At 36.9% G+C, this 13,270-nt stretch overlaps 1 protein-coding gene across 1 annotated transcript; it reads left to right on the top strand.

The window, feature by feature from the left end:
* The first annotated feature begins 448 nt into the window (after positions 1-448).
* On the top strand, positions 449-5,077 carry LOC129098527 (LITAF domain-containing protein-like). The gene is made up of 6 exons (XM_054607543.1): positions 449-531; positions 625-839; positions 2,554-2,701; positions 2,958-2,999; positions 4,498-4,642; positions 4,734-5,077. The coding sequence occupies exons 3-6, from the start codon at positions 2,569-2,571 to the stop codon at positions 4,837-4,839; spliced, it is 426 nt and encodes a 141-aa protein (XP_054463518.1). The 5' UTR covers positions 449-531; positions 625-839; positions 2,554-2,568; the 3' UTR covers positions 4,840-5,077.
* Positions 5,078-13,270: the final 8,193 nt, after the last annotated feature.

The following is a 13,270-nucleotide window of genomic DNA, read 5'->3' on the forward strand; positions in this document are numbered from 1 at the left end:
GCTGTGAGGCTCACAGCGCTAGACACAGATGTGAGCAGAAGTCTAGACTATTGGTCCGTCTTACTGTTTTGGATTGCTTTGCATTTGTTTTTAATGCTGTAATAGCAACTTTTTCTGCAGGATATTTCACTGTTAAATCAGGGTTTACTGAAGTCCCTTCACACCCAAGTCTGTATTTGAAAAACAACCAATAGGAACGCCCTGTCTCTGGGATGACCTGTGATTGTGGGGCTAGATTTGATTGAAACCAGAGCCAAGAAGAGGTTAAGTTTACTCCCAACACTAACAACACACTAACAATAAGCTGCGAGTTGTGTGGAAAGTTTTTTGTCGGAAGCATGGGGGTTGGTTGTGCTTTTTTTTTTTTTCCACACACAACCACACATGTTGCTCATTAAGTGAGTCAGACTGAGATATTGAAACACCACATGAAAGACAGGACGGATCAATGATGTAACGCATTATGTCAGAGCAACAAAGAATACTATGTTCTCAGCAAACACTCGTCTTTCTGCCGCTCTTTTACCAGAGGTCTGTTTTCATAACTCTTAATGCCGTAGTGGTCAGTATTTGAACACTATTCAACAAACACTGTCATATTTATTTTGTTAATCTTTTTTTCAGACCCACCCAGTCACATGGATTAAAAGGGAGGGGAAAGAAGGAGGGGGCTTCAAGAAGCTGTACGACTCTTTCCAGTAAATCGAAGGGAAACAGGAAATACCTTCCTCTATCTTTCTTCTGTCTGGTTTCAGCTTGTTAACTCCTGCCTCACTTGGTACCAGGCTCCAACAGAGAGGGTGTGTTACTCTCTCTTTCATTTGGATGTAAAGTAACAGGTAGGATATCTTATTTTACACATATGTAGTTATATAACTTTCATCTGCTGTTGCCATTAAGTGAGAGTTGTCAGCTGTGTGTTTGAATGTGTATGTTGACTTTATTTAGCTGATGTTATTATTCTGTAAAAAAACAGATGAAAAGAACAGGAACGTAGTGAAGAAAATGGTTAATGTAAAGCTTATTCCGACACACTGACCAAACAAAACAGGGCGAGGCCCAAGTGAAATGCTGTGGTGAATAAATGTGCTTGGCTCATGTTGCTCTAATTGAGTTATGAGGGATTCATGGAAAGACCCAGGATGTCTTGCAGGGACTGGCTGGGGCTTGTTGATTGTGGCACTGCATTTTTCTGTTTTCAATAGAAAACAATAAAGCCTGTTGGTTTGCTTCACTAAGAGAGGCTCTTCAGGATATGGAAAATTACAAAGTATCATCAGCAGAACAAAGATAATTCATACGTAGGCTCTATTGCCCCATGCCTCTCCCACTAAGCAAATGATTGATATGGTATATTGCTGCTGTTTACTGCTTCCATCTGCCTGCCACACAGCCAAAGAGATACTGTCTGACATGTCTTTATAAATACTCTTAGTTTTTCCCCAGTGGTGGAAAGTAACTAAGTACATTTCAATTTTATGCCCTGACTACATTTCGGAGGCAACATTTTAGTCCAATAATTAATGACAGATTACATACAAAACATAAGATGCACTGTTAAAGATCAAACTCCTCCTAACAGTAAATAAAAGATTGGATAAAATGAGCTACATCTTGATCAAATACAACAGTAAAGCACCACTAATATAGTTAAATAATAATATAACACTCACATGGACATGTTTTATACAGTGAGAGTTTTTTCTTTTGCTACTTAGACACTTTTACCAAGTATAATTTTCAATGCAGGACTTTACTTGTAATGGAGTATCGTTACTTTTACGTAAGTAAATGTATAATATAAGTTGTGAGTTACAGGCCATTGTTTAGCTGTCTGTCCGGCTATAACACTATATGCTCAGCCCCAAACAGCAGACGGACACAGTTAGCTGGTGAACATAGTGAGGCATTGATTGTAGCAGCTAAACTACCAAATATTTTTCTCAGGAGATGGTAGAGTGAATATTAGATTTGCAGGAAACACATAAATCTGTTTCAGATCCTAATGAGAGTGTGGTTTGTGTACAGGATGTGAAGCGTATGGTTAGAGATTGTAGATCCTCTTAGTGCACAAAAGTGAAGCAATATTCTTCACTTCCTCTTCCTGAGTCAAATCAATACATCTGAGCTGAGCTCAATCAACCAGTCCATTATGTTCATTTCTGAAAAACATTCTGTGGATATTAATAACTGATAAAAGTGTTTGAGATGTTACTGTTTGCTTCTAAACCCTCTTTTGCTCACATTTACATTTGCTGAAATCTTTTTTGTTGTTGTCTCTGGCTGCATTTTTAACCAAACACAACTGCTGACGCATAAATGTTGACATTACAGTATTTAGTTCTGCTCCAGTTTGTTTTAAAAATAAGCCTTCACTAGCTTTTCCACATAGCTATCACCTTGTCACTATCTTATGAAAAGTGTTTTACTGTTTGTATTTTTTATGGCAGCAATATAATTCAATATCTTACATTTATAACAAAGTTAATGCTCTTGGCTTATCAACTTTAAAGCCATTTGATAAACTAATAATACACATTTTCTCATATGCAGTACAGATTTCTGAAGATGGAAAAAGGATACCCACCACAGGATTCAGCTCCACCGTACCCTGGGCCGCCCATGAACTATGGGGGTGCAGTGCAACAACCAGGGATGTACCCTCAGCCTTCTGGGCCTCCACCTGCTGTTTATCAGGGAGGTGTGTATCTGATCCGGTTAAAGGATGTTTCTGTTACCTCTGGGTAATTTGACCCACCTAAGGCCTAACAACACTGTTTCACAGCTTCTTCTTTGAACAAATGGACTTTTGTTTTCAAGCTTTGAGTGTATGTAAAATAACCATTGATTCTGAACAGTCACATGTATTTTATGCAAAGCCAGTTATAGGTGGTTTATGGCAATATCCGTTCTTGACAGTCTTTTCCTGCTTTGGTAAACTGTGTATCCTCTTCCAGGTGTTCCTTATGCTGTGGGCCAGGTTGCACCTACCACAACAGGTAAGACTTGCTCTTGACGTTTCACAAATCATTTTCAAATGAGTGGATGAATGGATGGATGTCATACAGGAGGTTGTTGTTTGTGTCCCATGTGAACAAAGTACTTTTGTTACCTAAACATAAGCAAGTACTAGTTTTGATGCCTAAAGCTTAACCTGTACTTTTATTGGATTTTGTTTAAATGTTGTAGTAATTTTAAGCCAAACCTTGTTGTTCTTTACTAAACCTATAAAGTAGTTTTGTAGTGTTTTTTTCCACATGTATTGTTCGTTAACCACATGTTTCAAATAGGTCCCTTAAATGTAGTTTAAAGTGAAGTTTAGATGTTTGATAACTTCCTTTTGTAGGAGCTCATCAGACTGCAAATGTGGAAATGCCTTAAACCTTTTAACTTTTCCAAAATAAAAATTTGAACGACCGTAATTCCTCTTGTTGCAAAAAAACTCCCTACCTACCTGACCCTCCTTCTTAGTTGATTTATTACCTTATTGTTGTCTGTTTTTGTCTTACAACACTAACCCTTTCACAGTGTGCTTTCAGTGCAAGAAAGTTAAATATAACCTTTTGGTCACTCTCTGGTTGCAAAAAGCCAAGATGGCAACGGCCAAAATGCAAAACTTAAAGATTCAAAACAGCAGTCCACAAACCAATGCTAACATCCAGTATTGACAACGGCCATTGGTTTGTGGACGGCCACTTGTTATAGAAAGTCTATGATAAAACACAATTGTGCTGCACCATTTTTTAGAAAGTGAACACTCAGCACACACAGGAAACACAACTGTGAGAGCAGATAGTTCTTTTGTTCAGGTTGTGAAGAGAGATCTAACAGCCACAAACTCAGTGGGTAAAGTCTGTGGTTTCCTAGCAGAGTGATCCGAAGAATAGCCCATTTATTTCCCCTTGTGCATCATAAACAGCTATTGTTCACTGTTCCTTTATTCAAGAACGTTCACATTTTAAACATTGCTTGTAAAAGACGAGTTAGGAGCAGCTTATATTAGGCTTCTCACACAAAGGATGTGTTTCAATTCTCACATCTACACTGATGTGAAAGTATTTTTTATATAACTGTCTTTCCATTGATGACCAGTTTACACTACACAATGAGAAAAATCTGATCTGTCATTTACCATAAAACCCTTTATGTTTGGAGGCCTCACTTACTCAAATTACAGGACAGGGAACATATAAAGCAGAAACTCATTATCAAGTTACAGTTGCTGTGCTGTTGGCAGCCTCTGCTGGTTTTGCTGAGTCATTGCAGTCAGTACATTTTATCCTCAAATATGGTAATGACATCTAAAAACTTGAAAGTCTACAATAACAACAGAAATGTCTAAGTTGCTAGCCAAAACAGTTTAACATATTATTAAATAATGAACATTAGTTATTACCTAAAAAAGGGGGAACTTATAACTTCCAATTCTCAGTGATGATTTAAACTTGTACAAGTGAATATAATTAATTTGATGCGCCGTGCATTTCTCATCCTCAGTGACTCACTTGGTCGTAGCACCGGCACTACATGATGTCCCAGGACAGACCGTGTGTCCTCACTGCCAGCAGACAGTCATCACCAACACGGAGCACACCACCGGCCTGTTGACCTGGGCCGTCTGTGGAGGCCTCGCCCTCTTTGGGTAAAAAAAACAAAACTCATTAAGAAATAAAATCTGTAAAGTAAAAAAAAATTAAATCAAAGTACATAATTATCTTTGTTTCCTCCTACAGGTGTTTTCTTTGCTGTTGTATCCCGTTCTGCGTTGAGTCCTGTCAAGATGTGAAGCATTGCTGTCCTTCTTGCCAAAATGTCATCTACATATACAAACGGATTTGAAACTGACTGTGAATGGTGGAGAAAATCCCTCACTTGCTCTGCAACAATCTTTTTTTTGGACTGATCAAAATGATTATCCAAAATGCCCTTATCCTATACGGACATATTCACTGTCATTGTGCCTCTTTCACCTTTTAAATTGAATGCTAATGATAAATATATCATACTGTGTTATATTCGTGGAACATGTGTAATTAATTTAACAACAAACATTCCAATAAAAACACAAAAAAACGTTTCAGCTGTCTGCTGTAGATATAGGGGTTCTTGCATTTTTCTGCAGCACACTGATTAGATTTGGTTGGTCAAGAGCCCTGTGACCTCATAGAACACGTTTTTGGCCATAACTCAAGAATTAAATTGCTAATTATGATGTTTTCATACAAATATATCTAATAAGATGAAGTGATGGCATTCTGGACAGACATGGTAAACTGCAACATGACCGGTGGGCTGAGGTTTACACCGGAAAGGTGCAATCATTTTCCTTAAAAGGCATTTGTTGAATGCTCACATTAGCATGCTAACATGCTCTCAGTGAAAATGCTAACACACTAATGCTTATTCAAAATATCTACTTTGTTCATGTTTGAGTTAAGGGTAAGTTTTAAGTTTTCCTTACTAGCATTAAACACAAAGTGCAGTTGAGTCTGAGGAAATGTTTGTTCTCCAGGCGTGTGGTCATAAACCAAAGGATTGGACAAAATCAAATTAAGAACTAATGGTGCTAAATGCAAGAATGGGGGATCAAAGTTATCACAATTTATCCTGTGGAGACCTTTAGTTGCTTATTTATCCAACAGTTGCCAAGATTTATTAGAAATGTCTCATAGTGTCAACCTCCTGGGCGAATGAAGAAAGTCAGGATCACCAAAGTCATCAGGATTCATCTTTTGGGAGCCATGAATGTATGTATGTTTCAAATCTGATTACAGTTATCCATGTAGCAAAGTATAAAGGTGCTTGAAGCCAATGTGTCGCTAGTGAGGGGTGAGTGGCAGCATACACCAAATTCAGGAGAATTGAGACACTACTTGCGTGTGATATTGAACTGTTCTGCGTTATTTTACAGGACCGACATTGTAGGCTGAAGTTAAATCCCAATGTTGTGGGTAAACTTAGTTCTCACTTCTTATGGAGTTTGAATTTTCCCATTATAGACATTGACATTTGACACCAAAAACTGGACACAAATGATGTGATGATTTACATTAAATGAAGAAACTTCACACCCCATCAGTGCACACAACAAATTGCAGGAGGCAGTTTTACGTGTCGGTTCACAAATCATACATGTTAAATAATGTTTTGGTCCAGCATGATATCTCTGTCTCCCTCTCTATTTATCCTCCCAAAACAAAAACACAAATAAGCCACACTGCCAGATTAGGAAATAGGTGATGGGAAAAAAGAGGGAAAGAGAGAACAGAGCAGAAAAGAGAGAGGAAAGCATTAAGTAGGCTAAAAGGTAAACTAAACTGAAACCGAAACCAACTTTACAGAAAGTGTGTTAAACTTGCATTCTTTCTGTTGAAAGAATGCAAGTTTTAACAAAAAGAAGTCTGATCTTTTTGGAGGTCTATTGAGAAAATGACCCTACTTCTCACTTGATTTATTACCTCAGTGAACTTTGTGAACATGACTTTATGGTCTTAATCGGCATGAAGTTCATTTAGTAAGTGATGTTCCATTTAGAGTGAAATAGAACGTGAAGCGAGTATGCTTTAGGACAGGCTATCTGGTGATTGACTGCTACCAGAGCCGTATTCAATGCTTCTACTTCACTCCTCCTGTTTCAACATAAACATGTGTCCTCTCTACTTCATCTATCAGGAAACGTGTGTTAAAGATCCAGTCAGATGTGCAGCTCCATATGACCTCCTATGGACCTTTGTTCAACATAGATTGAACATCCCCACCCACAAAATACCTAGTGAATCTCAGATCTTGCCTACAGTTGTTACCAGAGTTGGTGAGTAGGGTCACAACATTGAAGTGTATACTTTTTTCTTTGTAGGTTCACATGCTGCTGTTTTTCTTCTTTGCTCCTTATTGTTTTGCCTCAGTTATCATTCGTTTGCCTGTATTGTCAAACCAGCTGAGATGTTTGTTTTTATTTTTCTTTCTTTCAGTGAAGCAGAATGCCATATGTTGGGAGGACAGGCACCTGTTTTGAGATCTGTTCACCTTACACATAAAGTACTTAGTTTACTTAGTATTTTTTTTACTGTGAAAGAAGGGCATTGAGGAGAGGATTAAACAAAAAGCAAGATGACATCTGCCAACCCTATGCCCAGCACATGCGGCCAATCTCTTTTGTCATCCATGGCAGGGGGAAGTATGAAGTAAAGGCTGAACTAAACAGAAACCAAAGATGAACATTGGGTAACAACTGTATTCTGTTAGTGTAGTAACAGCTCAAACCATGACAGGGCTGTGTCACCACACAGCATGTACATAACTACTTCTACTGTCAAATGTAAGTTTAAACTGGCTGGTTACATTATACTGTAGCCTGCTTTATAGTTTAAAGTTCAAATAAATGGAAATACTTAAGAACAGTTCTCACAAAAGTGTTCTCTACATAACTAAATGTACCTACTTCCTTTATTTACTTTCCATGGTGCATCAATCTGTGTGTTTGCACTCAGTTTGCTGACTTTGTTGTCTGGGAATTTTACTGGTCTTGGCAGGTTGGTTAACCAAAATGTTAAGAAAGAAAATAGTTGGATAAATGTTTCTTCTCACGATTGCCGTTTTATCCTGAAAGTGAAAGTAAGCGGATAGCTCATATAACACAGTTCTTCCTGTCAACATCACTTGAAGCGGCACTCTGCAACGCTGCAGACGTAAGGTAAGGACTTCCTGTTATGTCTCCCAACAAAGTAAATTCTCCTTGTGCTATCATACTTTTGATGACAAGTATCATTGTAGTGTAATATGTTTACTCTTATGGTGTTATTATCACTCTACTCAAAGATTAAATGGTCTGTAAAACTAGTGCTATTATGAAAGACTTGCTTCATGTACTGCAGCGTTGAGCCTTCACTTTTACCTCTATACGTAACCAGTCACTGAACTTGAAAGTGAAATTGTCTTGACTTTCGATTCAATTTGGTAGGAAATATAACTTTAACATTTGTTACCACTGTCTTAACTGTTTTTCCTATGTCTCCAGTTATCATCTTCTTGCTTCTAGCAACTTTACTCTTGTTGGGCAGCTTCCTTTTCTATTCTGCAAAAACCCTTAAAAATTAACAGTTCCATCTTTACCACTAAGAGTCTCTAAGTGAAGTTAACATTTACGAATAGATTATCTAGAACATTTTATTTAAATTCATGCACATTTACATGTATATGTCTCACTTTACAGCAATGGGAGGAGGTAAGTCTTGAACTGTCATAATTTCAGCTTGTAAATGTTCCCAATATTGCAAAAGTGATTGAAATTTTGAATATTGCTGAAGTTGTTGAAGTTTAAGCTGTATGTTAACATATGTAACTTTCTCTTTAGCATATTTTAGTCAGCCATGGAGGGCTATGACAGCGTGAGTATGAGTCACATGTTGTGCATTCATTAACAAAACTAAAACAGTAATTTGTTTTAATGTTATTTTCTTTGATTAAAAGGAGCCACCAGGATAATCTTGATTTTGTGGAATCTTACAAACCTCTAAACCGAGATGTCAAAAATCTCAGAATTATGCTTCATGGACCAGTCGGGTCTGGCAAGTCCAGTTTCATCAACTCTGTTGAAAGTGCTTTACAAGGAAGAATTACGCATCGAGCTTTGACAGACACAAACGCCAAGGACAGCTTTACCAAAAAAGTAGGAATAACTGTTTACTGTGGTGATTCTAAAGAACAGTTTGAAATGTTTAAAAAATCCTTGAAGCTTTAACTGAAATGGCTATAAAAGCATTTTAAGATAACTGATCACATTAGTGCATTTCCACTGATCATTTCTGTACACTAATCCAACATTTAGCATTATACCATGTTCACTGAAAAATCAAGATTCTGATGGTTGGAAGGTGTGGATTACCATTTAGTAATCAGACAGTTTAATTGGACATCTATGATGTATTGTAGGTCGATGTGTTGGTTTCCCTTCTACATTAATGTGCCATTATTACACTTTAGGTAAAGCAGGCGACACTGAGCCTTAGCAAAATAGTTTGGAGCAAATGTTACAGATGGCTGTAAAAATAGTAATAAATAGCTTCTCAGGGAAAACGCTGCATATTTAAATTGAAATGTGTTTGATATTTCCGTAAATCTAGAAGTCAAAATAAATGTACAGCTTTAATGAAGAAGGATCTTAACTAATAAACCCCCCCCAAATTTAAAAACTGTAACACAGCCTTGGGAACCCCTTACTGTTGGATGTTGCTTTGATTTGGTGCTTTAAATTTGGCAAAAACAGCACATACATTTGCTGTAATTCTCATACCTCGACCGGCCAGGTGATGCTACCAGAACCCACAAGCCCCTGAGATTCGGCCCAGGGAACCCGGCACCATGTCCCAAGTCCTTGCCAAACGGACCAGTAAACCCCATGCCAGGTGATCAGGGGAATCACCTGTTCCCTGTTTCCTGTGGCTGTCTTAAGCCCCTTGTTTCTGAGCTTTTTAGCTCAGTCATGATCTCAACCCGAGGGACTGACAACTCTGTTTTCTGGTTGCCTTGTATTTGCGTTACCCTGCCCTTTGTGAGAACCTGCCTCTGTGGGACCCAACCTTTGTTTGCTACAGCACATGGTCTGTAAGGACTCTCCTTGTTTCTGTGTCTTTTGAATGTTTTATGGACTTTGAGTTCATTACCTGAAAAAGCTCTTCTGATTACCTTTGTTTCAAAGTCAAGCTTATAAAATCCGTTTTGTGCTGATGGATCCCTGTGTTTTTTATCAATGACATCTCTTTGAGAAAAACTAACAAAGGAGTTAATGTGGATGCAACGTGAAACTGGCCATGAAGGGACATGTTCCACGGTTACAATTGGTTTACAAACTTTGAACTGACATTATTTTTAAGATGCCCCTTTGCTTTTTTTACTGTTTTGCAATCAATGTTTTTTTTAACATTTTAAATTTGTCAAAAATTTTAACTGTTCATGGAAATAGTGAATATTAGTTTCTCTTTTTTAAATGATTGTTACCTTCTGTTTCACAGTCCAATTTCAGGATGATAAATTCCACAAACTCATGTGATGGCAGAGTTCACTCTTTCATTTTCAATGACATCATGGGCTTTTAATGAATAACTAACAAAGGAGTTAATGTCAGAGAAGCAGCCAGTGAAACTGGCCATGAAGGGACATGTTAACTGTGTGTTCATGGAACAGGTCTGGTTTTGAACTGACATTATTTAAGAATACTGAATTTTTTTTTTTGACAGGATTTTTTTTTTTATTACTGTTTTGCTATTTCTTTTTTTTTACTGTTTTGCAATCAATTTTTTTTTTTACTGTTTTGCAATCAAGACTTTTTTTTTTTTTATTTTATATTTTCACAAGGACTGTTTTGCAATCAACTCTTTTTTTTATTTATTTTTTTTATTACTGTTTTGCAAAAATCTTTCTTTTGCCATTTTCAACTGTTTTGCAATCACTTAGGTTTTTTTTTTGACTGTTTTGCAATCACCGAACTTTTTTTTCTTTGAGGATTTTTTACTGTTTTGCAATCAATGAAGACATTTTTTTCAAAGTTAACTATTGTGTCAAAAGCTATATTTTAACTGTTCTATGAAATAGTGAATATTAGTTTCTCATTTTTTAAATGTTACTTATAGTTGGATCCTGAAGTCAAATTTCAGGATGATGATGACCCCTCTAGCATCATGTTTTACTGTGTCAGGGCAGGGTGTCCTGGTTTGTGTCGTTTCATCTCGTCACATGCAGTGTCTTTTTAAAATAAACTTCCTTCTGACAATGTTTCTTTAATGAGTCCAGAAGTTGTTAGGTTTAGGATGAGAGAAGTCAGAGAAGCAGCCAATGAAATGGGTAAGAGCAGACATCACAATGGTTATAACTGTGTGCACTCATGGAACCAGGTCTGGTTTTATGATGAAAATACCAGCAGAGCAAATACTGAATAGATTTCTGTCTTGACAGGAATTCCCCAACTGGCTATTCTCACCAAAGTTGATAAAGCGTATTCTCAGCTGACAAAAGACATAAAAAAAGTATATAATCACAAGGACTTGAAGCAAAAGGTAGGTTTCTATTGGTGATTTTGTAACTTTCTGAATTGGAGCACAAAAATCTATTCTACTTTGCCATTAACAGAGAAATCAACTGAAATGCTGTTACTTAAATGACAAATTGAGCATGTTGATAGGCATGCCACCGAACTGCATCTTTCTTGTGAGGAACTACCACTCAGAAACCAACACAAATGAAGACATTGATGTGCTGATCCGGAGCACGCTGAGAGAGATTATTAACGCTGGAGAAGACTTTCTCAACAATCTGTAGACCTACATACTGCGAAGGCAAACCTTGTATGATCAGTTTCCACATTTTTACTCCCAACTTGTCAAATACAGACTCTTGGTCAGTGGCCTTAAGCCTCAAACTATAAAGCTCCACGTACCCCTCTAGCATCTAGTTAATCCACACGATTAACGACTGACGTGTCTAAATGTTCATGATTACTTTTATTTTTGCACGGTAAAACGGATAATGAACTCCTGAATTAAAGTACAGTGTTAGTTTGACCCATCAACATCCCCTCCTGCCCTGGACTATCGGGCTCTTTATACAATGTCGGTGGCTTTGACCATTTATGATAATGTCAGCAGGTTTTCTTTGGAGTTATTTTAAAGCCTAGTGGGTCTCATGCGGGCAATAAAGGGTGCCTCCGTGTGTCGGTATCAGACGTCGAGGGGCACTGACCAACCGTTTGTGTTTGACGAGTTAGGAATGAATCCGGGATGAACCAAAGTATGTAAAATTGCCTACTTTAAAAAAACAATAATAACGTTTATATGCAGGATACTTTTTGTGATTTTTATTTTTATTTTCAAGCATGTTATGCATATAAATTAGATTTCAATACATGTGTCTTATTTTAGTAATTTTTAATTTTTGAAAAGGTTTTTCCTATTTTACTTGAGAAACTATACAAAACCTGTTCGAAACATGGATTTTTCAAAACATATGCCTGTTTGTAGTTCCATATTACATGAAATACATTGTGAAATAAATACTCATGAATAAATACACAATGTTATGAAACAATTCAACAGATTTGTATGTGCAGTTTGCATTTATGAGTTTACTGTTTTGTTGAATGTTTTTTTTCTTTCACCAGATTTGATTTCAGACTGTTCTTTTCCGAAAGACTGTTTAATTTTCACAACATCAAAATTATCGAATGTGTCGAATGTTTTATTTAAATGCCAATTTAAAAATATTTTTTGTCTGTTTCTCAATCCTGACAGAGCAACTTCTCTGATTTGCTGTTCATTCAGATGGAAGTACTTCACTTGTCTCTAAGAGAACCATTATTGGGCTCATAAAGAGGTTAAAAACGTTAGATGTCAGCACGTCAAAGGATTATTTTAGCATCCTATGTCTACCAGGGGTGCTGCTGATAACTAAAATGATGATGGGATGGGACAAGTTAGCTGTTAACAAGTTACTGTAGTTAGCTAAGTCAACTGCAGAAATAATTCTGCATAGCGTTCTGATCTTTATTCCACCCTGACACAAGTGTCATGTCTCAAAATACAGTAGCGTAACTTATAGACATATAGTTAGCCTAGAACTGATATCCGAACATAATGCTTGCGGCACACAGAACATAAGTCATACTGAATGTCAGAATCCCACAGTTTCCCCATTATTTCTGTCTTATTGTAGTAATTTTAAATTTTTGAACAGGTTTTTCCTATTTTACTTGAGTAAAACAATGTTCAAAACATGGAGTTTTCAAAGAAATATGCTTGTTTGTAGTTCTATATTACATGAAATACATTGTGAAATAATTGCTCATATGAGTAAATACACAATGTTATGAAAACTGCAACAATCTTTTTTTTGTACTGATCAAATCACTTATCCTATACGGACATATTCACTGTCATTGTGCCTCTTTCACCTTTTAAATTGAATGCTAATGATAAATATATCATACTGTGTTATATTCGTGGAACGTGTGTAATTAATTTAACAACAAACATTCCAATAAAAACACAAAAAAACGTTTCAGCTGTCTGCTGTAGATATAGGGGTTCTTGCATTTTTCTGCAGCACACTGATTAGATTTGGTTGGTCAAGAGCCCTGTGACCTCATAGAACACGTTTTTGGCCATAACTCAAGAATTAAATTGCTAATTATGATGTTTTCATACAAATATATCTAATAAGATGAAGTGATGGCATTCTGGACAGACATGGTAAACTGCAACATGACCGGTGGGCTGAGGTT

This window comes from Anoplopoma fimbria, chromosome 11, assembly GCF_027596085.1.
Source record: "Anoplopoma fimbria isolate UVic2021 breed Golden Eagle Sablefish chromosome 11, Afim_UVic_2022, whole genome shotgun sequence".
NCBI classification, from domain to species: Eukaryota; Metazoa; Chordata; class Actinopteri; order Perciformes; family Anoplopomatidae; genus Anoplopoma; species Anoplopoma fimbria.

Bases quoted from the DNA above. Each gene is read 5' to 3' on its own strand.
- LOC129098527 (XM_054607543.1), top strand. From the start codon at position 2,569: ATGGAAAAAGGATACCCACCACAGGATTCAGCTCCACCGTACCCTGGG. The intron at 2,702-2,957 runs GTGTGTATCTGA...ATCCTCTTCCAG, and splicing joins ACCTGCTGTTTATCAGGGAG to GTGTTCCTTATGCTGTGGGC. The intron at 3,000-4,497 runs GTAAGACTTGCT...TCTCATCCTCAG, and splicing joins GGTTGCACCTACCACAACAG to TGACTCACTTGGTCGTAGCA.